The following is a 15743-nucleotide window of genomic DNA, read 5'->3' on the forward strand; positions in this document are numbered from 1 at the left end:
GATTTTAGCAGTTTGGTTAAACTATTCATTTTTATAGTAACCATTCTGTTTGCTTTTTGCAGGTGTACGGAGAGTTTGCATGGAGCAATCCTCTGCATCCGGATGTTTTTCCTGGTGTACGTAAAATGGAAGCAGAAATCGTAAGAATGGCATGTAACCTTTTCCATGGTGGCCCCGAGACCTGTGGAGTAGTAAGTCGCGTCGTTTCTCTTAACACTGCTGCTATGGGACAACCGCTGTGGTTTGGGAGATGGAAATCTATATTTCTGTAATTCCCACAAGAGGCATGAGACTGATGAAAATGTTGCAGCACCACGATGCTGTTCCTGTAGCTTGGGATTAATGGCTAAGCATACAGTAAAAGACTATGCTGTTTCCCTGATGTGTATGGGCATTACGGAAACTGCTGAGTTTAGTGCACTGCTCAAGTTTTAGAACTTGCCATCAAATACCGCCGGGCTGGGGTCATTCAGCTCTAAAACGGAAGATGCATATAGGTCCATTCCCTGACCAGCACCTATCGTACTTGGCTGTAGCATGGACAAGGTGGGAATACCCCTTTAATTCTTTAACCGTCCTAGGAAATACAATGTAAGACTAATTAGAGGAGTTATCCAGCCCGGAATATGTGCAGATGGTGGATATAATGCAGATTTGCACATGGAAGACCCACAGCGGATTACCATACCAATCGTGTGGGTGAGATGTGAACAAATCTCACTCGCTGAGGAACATTTCTGTACAGAAACAGACCTGTGGGGCAGATATTTAACTCCTTAAGGACCAGGCTGTTTTGTACCTTAAAGGGGTTGTCTCGCGGCAAGCATCAAAATTTTACATTACCCCATTCCCCCTGCCACCCTCCCCCCCCCCCCCCCCCCCCGGCATAAAATAGCAAATTAAAGTGGTTTTTAAACCGCTTGTTACTCACCGATCTGACGAAATAAGGAGTTTAAAAAATATTCTCCCTAAGATGGCCGCCGGTCCTTTCCCAGGGATGCACTGCGGTTTTCTCCCATGGTGCACCGCGGGTCTTCTCCCATGGTGCACCATGGGCTCTGTGCGTTCCATTGCCGATTCCAGCCTCCTGATTGGCTGGAATCGGCACACGTGACGGGGCGGGGCTACGATGACGAAGCAGTGACCAGCTCTCCGGCACGAGCGGCACCATTCACCAGGCAGAAGACCGCACAGCGCAAGCGCATCTAAAAAAGCAAGAAGCCAGCGAAATTAGACGGATCCATGGAGACGGGGACGCCAGCAACGGAGCAGGTAAGTGAATAACTTCTGTATGGCTCATATTTAATGCACGATGTATATTACAAAGTGCATTAATATGGCCATACAGAAGTGTATAACCCCACTTGCTTTCGCGAGACAACCCCTTTAAGGACCAGACACTACTTGGGGATCTCACCCATGTGGTGGTTTTACTGTTCCATTATTATTACTTTTATTTTTATTTTCTCCTTCCCTTCTCAAAATTATTTTAGCTGTGTTCACTTTTGTTTTCCCTGTTACATATAGGACAATTTTTTTTTTAAATATCTTATTTATAAATATAATTATATATATAATATATACACACACACACCATCTTTTTTCTTGGGGGTAAAAGGCTTAAAAAAATGTTTGTTTTTCTTTTTATATTTATAGTTTGTTTTTAAACTAGTAATTTAACGCTAAAATAAAATATGGGAATGGGTTCCCCACTTTGTTTCAGACGTATTGACATATAATATGTATAGTTTTGGATGACAGAGCACATATGGCTACAGTTTTGGATGGCATTGGCTTTGGGTCATTTAAAAAAATTTTTTTTTTTTTATGCATAGATTTTTATTTTATTCTGTAACTTTTTTTTTTTCTTATTACACACTTTTCCACTGTAGCTGGGGCATCCCATTACAGGGAAAAACATCCCCCTGTAGAGTCAATAGTCACTAATAGAGCTGATCAGGGTCTGCTAGGACCCTGCAGCATTGCTGTAACAGGGAGCATCCTGCGGTCACTTAATCGCCGGCTCGCGTAGTGGAAGAAACCCTTTCACTTTTTTCGTACATAGCACTCATTGAGTGCTATATACCTGTGAAAGGAGAAGGCCGAAGCGGTTAAATGTTTCTCCTCTGGGTCATCAGCTGTTGGAAACAGCTGACAGCCTGCTCTGTTCTTGCTTGATTGCAGAAGCAGAGGCTTTAATCCAGCACCATATTTGTGTTATCGGCCAAGATTAAAGCCAGGACCAAACGCTGTATATTTACCGTGCCTGGTCCTAAAGGGATTAAATCCCCAGCATGTCTGTGCAGTTTGGTGCCATGCCAGAACTCCCAAGCCTGGAGAGACACTGCTGGGAAACCTGACACTAAGAGATCGTGTGTGTTTGTGTGTTTTTTCTTTGTCATGCGATTTAAGTTTTCTGGAGAGAAAAGGGGGGAGCAGGTGAATGTGAAGGAGAGAATCTCCGTCTCTTGTGTGGAAGGATAGATTTCCTAGTTTTCTGGGAATCTGGATGTCTGCACAAGGTCATGGATGTATTTTTGTCTTGTTCTGTCCTGAGCACTCGCAGGAAGCCAGACACAGCTGTGCTCCGTGACTTTACAGACGGTATGCGGTCTAAGTATTGCGCAACCAGCTCTCACACAGTGTATTTCATAATGTTATTACACCAGATTAGGCTACATTTACAAGCTTTTACATGTTTGTCGCTGGTCCGAGTCATCCTGTGGGACTTTTCTTACTTGAATAATACATTTTGTACGTATTAACCCTTTCCAATCCAGTTTCCTTATTTAGTTTGGGAAAGCACGTTGTGTATTCCTTGGAATTGTGCTGATTTTTTTAAACAGGTTAACATGTATATTACATATTGTAATAAAACTTGCCAAAGAGGAAATAAGTAATAAAAATACATACATTGCATTACAGTATGTAGGAAAGAGGTCCGACACTGGATTGGAAAGGGTTAATGAAACCATTTTAATGTAGGAACTTGACTTGACTGAAACATGCTTAAATTATACATTTATTAGAATTGTTTCGCTAACCCTTTCCAATCCAGTGTCGGACCTCTTTCCTACATACTCAAGTTTTATGGCAGATACATCTAATATCTGCTGCTCCCGGCAGGACTGTCAACCAGTTTAAGTCCTGTTCTCATCACTTTCTCCCTACCTTTTAGGCTGGGTCCACATGGGGGCAGATTTGCCATGGTTTCTGTGCGCACACTCTACTGCATTTACAGTAGCAGCAAAGTGGATGAGATCTTGAAAATCTTGCCCACTAGTTGTGGAAAAACTCCACAAAACCCGTGCAGAAATTGACATGAGGTGGGAAATTAAATTCTGCAGCATGTCAATTTTTATCACCGTTTCCGCTGCAGAATTGACCTCTTCCCAATGAGGGGCTCAATTCTGCATAGAAAGATGCGATAAAACCCCCGCTACATGGTGCAGATTTTCTGCTGCAGAATGTCCGCTGCGGACATTGTGGATCGGCCGTATACTTGACATTTAGCATTGATGTTTATAAAATACAAAAGGGACTTTCTGGACATCTACATAGCAATGAAGTGCTGTCACCACCTGCATGACCGGTCGTGGCAGCCAGTGTTCCCGAAGATGGAAATGATGTCATTTTTCTCCCAGCCTTTCTCCCTTCTGAAGGATCATTAGATGTAAGAGTCTTCTTGTCATCTTAATAAATTAACTCCTTAATGTGGTCTGTTCTGTTTGCAGGTGACGTCTGGAGGTAGTGAAAGCATCCTAATGGCCTGCAAAGCCTACAGAGATCTGGCCAACGAGAGGGGAATTAAGTACCCAGAAATGTACGTACTTTACAAATATTGCTTGTCTTCTGCCTAGACCTCCCAACGCATCCAGGACACAAGCGCTCGGCTCTCTTCACATCTCATTATGGAACACCATAAATATGGCTGCTGATTAGTCATAACTGATCTGGGCGCCACCTGAGAGATTTAGTCGACTATAATGGGGTTTTGTCATCTTACTGGAAAAATAGTACAGCATGCTGCACTATTCTGCCTAGTATTAGACTGAACCCCTGGATGTAATAGAGCAGCAGAATGCTGAACACAGCTTTCTCAGAAAATGTATAACTCTCAAGAAACAACTAAACAACTCCCCTCCTTATTCTTTGTTTTGTAATTGAATTAGAAGAAAAGGGAAGAAAACTAAAGGGGTTTTTCTGGCAGAAGAGGATGGGTCATCAACAGCTGTTTGGGTGCCACTGTCACCGGCAAAATACAGAGTACGGAGCGGATGCCGATCACTCTGACTTCTGTGTAGTGCCGGACGCTGTAATTGCAGGCGCAGCGCTCAGTAAAATCCTATTTTATTTAATATTTTTTTTTGTGGGGTTGGTCTTTTATTGTGAACTTTATTAAGACCTGCATTTTCATATGCTTGTCCGGCTTAGCACACAATGCGCCAAATATACCAAGAGGTGCATAGCGCTTCATGTATTAGACACATCTCAGCTCCTCCGTGTACCTATACAGAAATGTACGCCAGATCCAATCAACTGTTGACTTCTAGTATAACTTTACACTAGTTTTTGGCATAAATTATACATGTTTGGTCTTGGGCTGCCATGTCCTCCTTTTTAAGGAAAAAAAAAAAGTGTTGGTGCAAACAGCAAAAAGTCCCACATTTTTACACAAAACCCCACTTGTGCAAAGATTTGCAACTTTTTATGCCAGAAACTGTCATGAAATTGTTTTACGAATGGTCCCCTATGTATTTCTTCATGCAATTTTCCTGTAATGTGTGTGTCTAGGCATCCATCTGTAACACTATTGAATTGTGTCATTGTAGCATTGCTCCAGTCAGTGTCCATGCAGCATTTGACAAAGCAGCTCATTATTTTGGAATGAAGATGGTGCATATTCCCCTGGAGAAGAAAACCATGAGAGTGGATGTGAAGGTATTGCATTTAATAAACTCTATTTACCCTTGCAATTTTTTTAAAATCAAACTGAGCTTTACAACTCATACTCTCTCCCGCAACCGACCGCTCACCCCCACCGGCACCCAAATCTTTTCTGACGGGCAGGCTGGTACTCGACAAGGACTATACTCGCTCGAGTATGGTTGCTCATCTGTACCCTAGGCCCTTCAAGTGTTCATTACAATCACAAATAGACCTTTTTTATTTCATTCCCACAATGTGTAGCAAAAAGAAAACAAAATTAAAATTGAGAATTGTTTACAAACTGAAAACTAGATTTCATATTTAGGCCAAATCACCTAGCCCTATTTGCAGGTATTCCATCATGTGGGGCCTACACCTCTTCTCTAGTAGTATGTAACCCTGCTACAGACTTGGTGTATTCGAGGGCTGCAGTTCACCAAATATGTTACCCATAAGTAGGGGCGAGAGGGAAGCAAGTTTGACTGCGGGGTCAGATTACACGGTGTCTGTCTGCAGCAATGTAGATGCTGGTTTAAGGTACCATTTTACATGGTATGACTGTGGGGTACATACGCACCTGACAGTTCCAACTATTACTGTTTGCTTTCACACAAGAGCAATAGTTCAGAGAATGTAGGTCTGGCCCGCAGAGATCTCCAGCCTGCTGCATGTCTCCATTCACTGCAATTGGGCAGTCACTCAAGGATGGCGCGGCTCTTGTTTACACTGAGCGAGAAGTTGTTTTAGTCAGTCATTCTGTAGCAGTAAGCTGTAATAGAATAACGATGGAGCGACTTCTCACTCGGTGCCCTGATAGGGCCATGTGTACATGGGCTGACAGTCACCCATAACTACTTTTGGTAAATTAAAAAAAAAATTTATTTGGGCAGCTATTGACCTGTGTAAACTTACTTTTCCATAAGAGCTGCGGAGGGTAATAAGGGATTTTCAGTAGATTTGTAATAGAGGCAGCATCATTGGTGCAGGAGTCAAGAAAGTTTAAAAACCTTTCTTCCCCCATGGTACATCAGTAAACTGAAACGTTTCAACCCCATCCGGGATCTTTGTCAAGTTGGTTTCATACACAGAAGACACAACATATATACACACACTATGTGTAACATCCACCACCAGTTAAGATGACTCAACACATATTTGGGAAATCCACATACGGTACTAACCGGTAAGATGTCATGGTGATACAGCCGCAGCTCCACTTCAATCAGTAGGGGATTTTCAATCAAGACCGATTGTAAAGTTGCTTCATTTTCAGTTTTGGGTGCATTGAAGCAATCAAAATTAGATAGATACTGTTTAAATCCAACAACTGATGTCCCAGTAATTTAAAATGTACCTACAGTTTTGGTTGAACTCTAACATCAAGCACCAGTCTTCATGCCATAAGATGACCTCTGTCATATGTAGGCTTGTTAAGCTTTCATGCTGGTAGATAACGAGGTGTTTAAATATCATCAAGTAGTCATGACTCCCTGCGGTGCGGAGAATGATTGGCTTACAGGGATCTCTGCAGGCTCTGTGACCACCTGCATTCACCTCTTTGGCACGTGCCCTATATTACGCATACTATTTCCCTGGCACCACCCCTGGCTTGTGTTCCTCATGCCACGGACAAAGTTCAGAGCATTGCACTGGGAAATGTATTGCTCAAACTGGCTTTGTTCTTGATGATGCTTTTACTTTTTGGGAAACCTCAGAATTCTGCTTCATCGTTTGAGGCTTCTTCCAGGGTTTCCAGTAAACCAGTTGAACTCTAAGATGGCAATGGTGCACACTTGCGCCTCCCCCTCCACTGCCATGGGCAAACCTGATATCTGGCCAAGAGGAAGCTGTAGTGGGAGATGGGGGATACTACTTGACGTGAAGTCTGGATCAGCGGTGCCGTGTGGAGTACTGGCATACTGTTGATTGGCCAAATCTCAACCAATCAACCCTCTGCTTGTATACGGCACTGCCAGCTCACTAGTGCAGAGCTACTGAAGCAAAGTGCCAAAGGAGGATGTGCAGCTGTTGGAGAGGACACTAGGGGGCAGGGGGCACTACTATGGGGAGGAGGAGGAAGACAGCACTACGGGAGGGGTGATGGCAGCACTATGGGGGTGTAGGGTGGAAGCAGGGCTACTACAAGGGGGTGAGCAGCACTAATATGGGTGGGGCTGCAGAGGAGACTGGGAGGAGTTATGGAGAGGACAGCACAGGGGCTTTGATTACTGGGTGAGGGTAGAACCACATGCTTCATATGTATGTTACATTTAACCAGCTTTTATTCTACATACTGGGCAAGTAGCTTGCTGTAAGGGAGCATTCCAGCAGTGCTTTTTTACTATGGGATTCCCTATGGCTGTTTTGTCACAGATGTTGGAAAAAGCATTGCCAGAACCCCCAAGCGGAAACTAGGGGCTCATTCCCATAGCCATATGCATAAGACCGTAGCGTGGATCGCGCATCGTTTTACCGCCATGGGGGCAGGTGGTGAGCCGGCTATTGCTGTTGGGCTGCGTGCGTGCGTGCGTGTGTGATATATAATTAGAGCAATCTACTAAGTTATTCTATATTTCAAATATACTGGAAACCCTGTCAGATGCCCAAATCATATCAGTTCTACTAATGGGAGTGACTGGTTTCCTTAGCACAACATGGTGAACACCGCTGCGGGAATGCTTCTATATGGAGCTGGTCAGCGCCTGTGAGGCCAATAAACCCACAGCGTGCCCTCCTACAGCTGGCCAAACTTCATAAGGATGCCCCTCTTAACAATTAGCCGTCTTGGCATTATTTAGAAATGAGCGTTGTAACTTGAGCCTGGGACGACTCTAGGTTGACATGCACAGTGAAGCAGGATGTGTTGTCCTCCATATATACGTGTGCCCGATTGCCGTAGAGACCGATCCTACACATGTCCGGTACGTTATATAAGTCATGGGCATCTTTAGAGAGCTAAAGCCAGCTATATGACGGCAGGCTGGTGGCCTCACAGCTGCCCTTTAATATGTATGGTAATCAGGAGTGTCCCATACAATCCAGACAATCAGTGTATGTTGAGGAATTGCCGTGCATGCAGTTCTTTTATGTAAAAAATTTGTCTGGATTTTCTTTCAGTTTGTTTAGCAAATAAAGTTGAGATTAGAATTAATAAAATTTTGGGGAAAAAAAAAAATCAAGATTTTTAGTTTTGGGCTAAATCGCCCAGCTGTACTGCGAATTCTCTCTATTTTACAAAATATGTTAATTTTTGTTACAGGCCATGAGAAGAGCCATCTCCAAAAACACAGCAATGCTGGTTTGTTCTACCCCTCAGTTTCCCCACGGTATTATTGATCCTGTAGAAGAGGTAGCTGAGGTAAGTACTGCCACTGTACTCGGGACCAAATGTCTGCACAGCACATTATTACAAAATGCAGGCCTTTGAACACTACTTTTTATACTTTACATGAAGAATAATGCCGGGCTTACACGGCCGTAAAGGCATTCCAGCTATGACCATGCATACGGCTGTGCAATGCGATGTCTCTTAGCGTTACTCGCAACCCATACACAACGTAATTGTGTATTGGCTGCGGGTATATTTGACACCATAGAGACCAATTCGGCCCCATGTCACGGATATCTGTGTTGAAATAGAACATGTTGCATTCATTTTTTTTTTTTTTTTTTTTGTGAGTGGCGTACGCAATTCCCACACGTTTATGGGAGCAGAACTGCGTAGCTCAATACATTTCATTAATCGGTGTATTACCGCAGATCATACGCTCGTGGAATCCACAACTGAAATCGTTAGAGATCGGCCTTCAATTGTTTTGAAAAGCCACCATAAGTACCCCAAGTATCCTGCACTAGCTCTGTGTTTTATAGCCTGAAGCTGCATTTACAATTCTGCACTCTTTAGAACTAAAATCTACCAGCATTCCCTGATTTGCGTACAGCTTCGTAAGTCATGAATCTGATCTGCATTATAAGAACTGTTCCCCCCAACCACAATTGCATCCTACACGGTCCTGCTGTATTGGGAGCACAGCCAAGCTGGTATAGTTGTCAACTTGTGTTTTCTGACGGTTTACAGTGACAGCCAGCAGAGTTGTGTATTTGTAGGGAAACTGGTGTTCTAGTGGTGAACCTACTCATTCTGTTGTATCTTGAGTTGAAGTCAAATATAAATTTGTGGCTTGTGTTTGCTGATTCTTTCTTTAGTTGGCATTGAAATACAACATCCCATTCCACGTGGATGCTTGTTTGGGTGGATTCCTCATTGTGTTCATGGAGAAAGCTGGATTCCCTCTTCTGCCATTTGACTTTAGGGTCAAGGGAGTGACCAGTATATCAGCGGATACTCATAAGGTATGAAAATGCACATCATATTCTACTTTGGTAGACCTCTTAATGTTTCATAACTTTTTAAATGGAGGAATCCTAGAATGGTAGCGTTGGAAGGGACCTCCAGGGTCATCGGGTCCAACCCCCTGCTCAATTCAGGATTACTATATCATCCCAGACAGATGTCGGTCTAGCCTTTGTTTGAAGACTTCCTTTGAAGGAGAACTTGCCACCTCCCGTGGCAACCTGTTCCACTCATTGATCCCCCTTCACTGTAATATCCAACTTGTGTCTCCTCCCTTTCAGTTTCATCCCATTGCTTCTAGTCTTTCCTTGTATAAATGAGAATGGGGCTCTGATATCTGCTGATCACTAGTGGTCCACAGAAAGGTTCATTGGTTACCCTACAATATTGAATGTACTTTGCATCTTCAGAGACTGTAGCTTTACATGGTACAATAAGTAACCATGTATCTTATTTCATGATGGTTTTCTCTTGCTGTCTTCCCAGTATGGCTACGCTCCTAAAGGGTCTTCAGTGTTAATGTATAGACACAAGGACTATAGACAGCACCAATTCTTTGTTACTTCAGACTGGCCCGGTGGCCTGTATGCCTCTCCCTCTGTAGCCGGCTCTCGACCTGGTGGGATTATAGCTGCTTGTTGGGCGACAATGATGCACATGGGAGAAGATGGATACATTGAAGCCACAAAAAATGTTATTTCAACTGCACGGTTCATCATAAAAGAGTACGTAAATGTGTTTCATTTTTAGAGTCTGAGTAGAGTTGTTCGAGAAATGCATTCCGCTTTTGGGCTTCTGGCGCACATGTGTTTGGCCGTGCCAAATGGAAATGGTCCGACCACCTCCTCCGAGCTTCTTGGCTTGTGAATTCTGTTCTCTGCTTCAATAATAAGACACCAAATAGCCTGAAAATTAGGAAATGGAGTTAAAGCTCTCTACTTATCCCAAAATGTAAACTGCCTTTTATTTTCAGGAGACTGTAGGTAGTTGTCATGCTGGTAAATATTACAGTTCTATAGCTTAAAGGGGTTGTCTCGCGGCAGCAAGTGGGTCTATACACTTCTGTATGGCCATATTAATGCACTTTGTAATATACATCGTGCATTAAATATGAGCCATACAGAAGTTATTCACTTACCTGCTCCGTTGCTAGCGTCCCCGTCTCCATGGATCCGTCTAACTCTGCTGTCTTCTGGCGTTTTTAGACACGCTTGCGCAGAAGGGTCTTTTGGCTTCTTTTCGGTCTGGCACGAGCGGTGTTCTGGCTCCGCCCACTTCTACGCATCATCGCGTAGCTCCGCCCCGTCACGTGTGCCGATTCCAGCCAATCAGGAGGCTGGAATCAGCAATGGAACGCACAGAGCCCATGGTGCACCATGGGAGAAGACCCCTTTCTTAGGCAGAAGATTTTTTTAATTTCATATTTCGTCGGATCGGTGAGTAGCAGGCAGCTTAAAAACCGCTTTAAATTGCTATTTTATGCCAGGGGGGTGACGGGGAATGTAAAATTTTGATGTTTGCCGCGAGACAAACCCTTTAACTAGTGTGATCTATTTGAGGTTTAACCCCTAAGTGACAGCCCTAGAGTATTTTTATGTCCTGCAGATGCAGTACGTGTATGGAGGGAGATCGCAGGACGACCTCCCTTCATAATCCCCCGGTGCCAGCTGTTATAGCTGACACCCGGCGGCAACAACTCTGTTGAGCCATGTGGCTCATCGATGCTATTGACCTTTTAAATGCTACTGTCAGTTCTGACAGCAACATTTAAATCCACCCCCCCCCCCCACCCCCCAACATTGTTTCGGGGGTCCCGTACTGCCACCCACGGTGAGATCTCTCCCATCATCTATTTTATACCCAGGACTGTGAATGTAACAAGGGGCGCACTCTACGTCTAGGGGAAAGAAGGTTTTTGCACAACATAGGTTCTTTACTGTAAGAGCAGTGAGATTATGGAACTCTCTGCCTGAGGATGTGGTGATGGAGAACTCCCTAAAAGAGTACAAGAAGGGCCTGGATGCTCTTCTAGAGTGTGATAAAACTACATTATACCACTGATCACTCCAAAAGGGGCGGTGATCCAGGGATCATTCTGATTGCCGGATTGGAGCTGGGAAGGAAACCCCCCCCCAATGGGGAAAATTGGTTTCTACCTCACTGTATTTGCCTTTTTTCTGGATCAACCTTTTGGGGAAAAAATATCTGCCTGGTGTGACTAGAGCAAGATGAATTTACTGTGTGCTCAGAGTGCTGGCATATAATATAAATGTTGTTTTTCCCACAATGCGTGTTTTTTTTTCTTTTCATAAAGGTTGCAGCAAATGAAGGAAATCTTTATTTTTGGGAACCCTGAGGTTTCGGTGATAGCAATTGGTTCAGACGTCTTCGATATCTATCGCTTGTCCAATTCTCTGACAGCAAAAGGCTGGAATTTGAATACGCTCCAATTTCCACCGAGGTAAGTGAATTAGTAAGCGTGCGGTGCTGAGCAGTATCTGCAGTCTTCGTTTATGAACCAAAAATCTTCCCAAAATATTTGTAAAATCATTGATTTTATAGATAAACCTCTTTCCAAATGCCCTCTGATTGGCACTTTGGCTAAATTGTGCCCTCCATATTAGAATATCAGTAAGACTGGTAATGGGTATCCTAAGGGACCAACGTTACTTATAGGGGGTTGTCTCATGAAGACTGAGGAAAAAAAGACAACTAGGTATTCTAATGCATTCTCACTTTCCCTGTCAGAATCGCTTGTTTCCCCGAGTAAAGCACAAGGCGGATAAATTTTGGCAACTGCATTTTGGAAGCTAGTCCCTTTTAACTGTTCACTGCATGAACTTCCAAAAGCATGACAAATTATATTCCATATGATCTGCAACTGACCAACTATGCCATCTAGTGGCTGCTCAGAGAACCACGTAATGGCATGTTGTGTCTCCTTTTTGTTACACCATGCAGTAGTGAGGCAGAACCATTGCCTTAAGAAATATAAGGAAATGTGTACTGTATCATATATGATACAATATAAGTAAAGGGTTAACTTTCTGCAGACATCCTCCATCTAAGGCTGCGTTTAGACTGGACAATTTTCTGAACGCTAATAGTTCAAAAGAGCAAAACCGCACGCTAATTCTAATTCAGTTTAAACGAAGGCAACAACTGAAAGACTAACAGGAATTGCACGGTTCTCGCTTAGTTTCAGCCGGCATAAAGATCAGTTACCCGACAAGTGATCATTCACATAGGAATGTGAAACCCTGAACGAGTGGCGCACAAGAGCTGCGCGATTCTCGACGATCGGCCTGTAAAAGGGGCAAAAATAGTATAAATCTTGTCACAAAGGGTCTTTACTGTCTTTACATAGCCTTAAGCAGTCATACCTATTTAACACTTTAAGGCCAGAGGATGTGTGTTTACTTAATGCAATAGGATGTAAACTTGCACCATGCTGATGGCACAGGCTCAGAAGTGAACCCAACACCATCCTGCAGCAGGAGCCTCCCCCACTGCAACAGCAGGGATCCATAAGAACAGCGCTCTCTGCTGTTAACCCTGCTGCTCTCTGCTGCGATCAATGAACATCTCTACTTCTAAATGGTTCACAGAGAAAATGTGCTCGGTGACGTCATCGGTCAGTAGTTTGCCATGGAAAGCGAACGCCAAACACTGGTGTCCAGGCCTGCTATGACCTATGATTACAGTACTTCTGCATTACAGTGTCTTATCACTCAGAATAGCAGTGCATGATCATAGCTGTTATGGTTCAAGTCCCCTACAAGGACATTAATTTTTTTTTCTTGCAAAAAATTGTTTTACATTTTCTTCTTAGAATTAAGAAATTTTACAAAATCCCACACACTTGATATTGTCCTATCTATAACGACTTGTACAATAAATTGAACACTCCGATTTATCCTGCATGGCAAACAACGTAAGAAACGCCTATAAAAAGTCAAAAAAATGCTTTTGTTCATTTTGCCTCCCAAATAGCACAATAACAGTGATCAACGGAGCCGTATGTACCCCAAAATGGTAGCAAAGAAACCTACAGCTCGTCCTGCAAAAAAAAACTGCTTTGTCAGAGCACCGTAAAAAAAAGTGGTGTTTTTTTTTTAAATTTAATATTTAATTTTTATTTATTTACTGATCTGCAGAAAAAATGGATCATTTAATTTATAGGCCGAATCCTTAAGGCCTCATGTCCACGGGCAAAAGAAGAATTAAAATCCGCAGCGGATTTTAACTCTTCTCCCGCCCGCGGATCCGCACCCCATAGGAATGCATTGACCACCCGCGGGTAGATAAATACCCGCGGATGATCAATAAAAGGGAATAAAAAAAAAAAAATGGAGCATGAAAAAAGTGACATGCTCCATTTTCGTGCGGGTCTCCCGCGGGGACGGCTCCCGCAGGCTTCTATGGAAGCCGTCCGGATCCGCGGGAGACCTAAAATAAGAATAACTTACCCGCAGCGGACCGGGCACCTCTTCCTCACGGCCGGATCTTCTTGCTTCGGCCCGGCGAATGTGCCCGGCGTGCCGAGTACATCCGCCGGCCGAAGAAAGATGATCCGGCCGTGAAGAAGAGAAGAGGTGCCCGGTCCGCTACGGGTAAGTTAATTATTAATTCTCCTTTTCAGCCCTCATGTCCGCAGGGCAGGAGGGACCCGCTATGGATTCTTCATGAAGAATCTGTAGCGGGCCTGATTTTTCCCCGTGGACATGAGGCCTTAGAGCGGTTTCACATGGCCTGCGCATGCAAAACAGAGAATTCATTTCAATCGGTTGCTTTTCATTACTCCTTTCTTTCTGCATGCATAGAAAAAAAAACAGTATACATTTGTGCAGCAAAAGCCTCATGAAGGCACAAGGAAATGCTTGAAACACTGTGCAAAACGGAGGGCAAAAGAACAAATTTGGATTTCATTAGGCTAACTAGCCTTTTAACCTACGGAGGGGGTGCCTGTGAACTGGCCCTGCATGCCCAAAAAGTACAGTCCTATGTGCCGATGTGCGTGCAAATCTACCTTCACGGCGCAAATACGTTACGCTGCGGCAAGCATTTTTGCCCATCTGAAGGGGGCCTAAAGGGTAAAGGGACCTGCCTTAATGGACTGGATTTCTAACTTTAACTGGCCAAATCCGCAGCGCTCACTTTTGTGCATTGCAAGCTTTTACATGCAGCTGCAGCGCCAGGAATTCCTTGCAGACTTTTTATCACTTTATGTATGGCTTTGAAATGTCCAAAAATTAGTAATGCTAGTAAATAGTCTTGAGTAATATCCCTCCATGTTGTATGTATTCAGCATGCTGGTGTATCCTCTATCTTGTATGAAGCAGTCCGGTCTCACATCTGTATTGGACGTTTTGTCACAGATGCAGCTGAAAATACTGAAAGACCAAGCGCTGCATGCAGTACTTTTTCTTCCGTCAAGTCATCCAGCTGGGCCCGGCGCTGTTCAGTTCTGTTTAGAGACTGAGCTGTTTGGCCGCAGGGATTCCACTTTCCTGCTCCCCGAACGCAGCAGGGAAGTGGCACCCGGACGCAGATGGGGGAGCCACCTAAATTAGCAGATGTATAATGAGTTATATACGTGCTCTTCTCCTCTTGAGTCATTTGTTGTTTTTTCTCCTTAGTATTCATATCTGTCTCACGCTGCTACACACAAAGCCTGGAGTTGCGCAACTTTTTGTGAAGGACATCAAAGATTCTTTGTTGATTATCATGAAAGATCCCGGAGCAAAAACTACTGGAATGGTAACGTCATGTGATTTGTTGTAAGACATGTTAATAGGAATTCGTATTCCGTGGAGCATTGGGGTTTGTTCAGCATATTTGCTGTAGATTTTTATGTGGATTCGCAGCGTACCCGGCTCCCATGGACAGGACCTGTCACTACTGGATGCGGACTCCGTGTCGGGAACTTCACATGTGGATTTGCCCATTGAAAAGAGCTAAATCTGCATGCAGGTTCACGGTACACGGAGGCGAAAATCCAAAGTAGATATCTTCAGTTCTGCCATGGATTTTGAGGCAGAATTCACATAGAAAAATCTGACATGGATTTTGGAAGCTGAACATTCTCTTGTAGTGGGATTTCGCTCTAACCATATCTTATAGCTAGGGGTGGGGGTTCTGACCACTGGAACCCCCGATTGATCCTGTATGCCCAATGTGAATGAAGAACTAGTGTACATGCTTCACCACTGCTTCATTCACTTTTACGGGAAGGTATGTAGAATGCATCCATCTACCTTCGTTCAGTATGTGAATGGAGCAATGGCTATGCGTATGTTCCACCAGTCCATTCACATGGGGCAGTCATTAGGCAGATCTTGGAATTGCACGTTGTCCAGCAGTCAGACATGTACCCCCTGCGGGCGGTGGATAAGTGGTGTTGATGAGAAGACCCCGTTTATAAATTCTCTAGTACCATGCTACAGACTGCCACAACCGA

General features: G+C 43.9%; 1 protein-coding gene across 1 annotated transcript in view; it reads left to right on the forward strand.

The window, feature by feature from the left end:
- SGPL1 (sphingosine-1-phosphate lyase 1) overlaps nt 1–15743 on the forward strand; it is a 38018-nt gene that overhangs the window by 16884 nt on the left and 5391 nt on the right. Inside the window, exons 6-13 of the mRNA XM_066600474.1 lie at nt 63–191; nt 3735–3823; nt 4833–4941; nt 8189–8287; nt 9136–9282; nt 9770–10008; nt 11598–11744; nt 14923–15043. Of these exons, the coding sequence (XP_066456571.1) occupies nt 63–191; nt 3735–3823; nt 4833–4941; nt 8189–8287; nt 9136–9282; nt 9770–10008; nt 11598–11744; nt 14923–15043 (1080 nt within the window). The remainder of the gene's footprint in view (nt 1–62; nt 192–3734; nt 3824–4832; nt 4942–8188; nt 8288–9135; nt 9283–9769; nt 10009–11597; nt 11745–14922; nt 15044–15743) is intronic.

Source organism: Eleutherodactylus coqui, chromosome 4 (assembly GCF_035609145.1).
Source record: "Eleutherodactylus coqui strain aEleCoq1 chromosome 4, aEleCoq1.hap1, whole genome shotgun sequence".
Classification (NCBI taxonomy): Eukaryota; Metazoa; Chordata; class Amphibia; order Anura; family Eleutherodactylidae; genus Eleutherodactylus; species Eleutherodactylus coqui.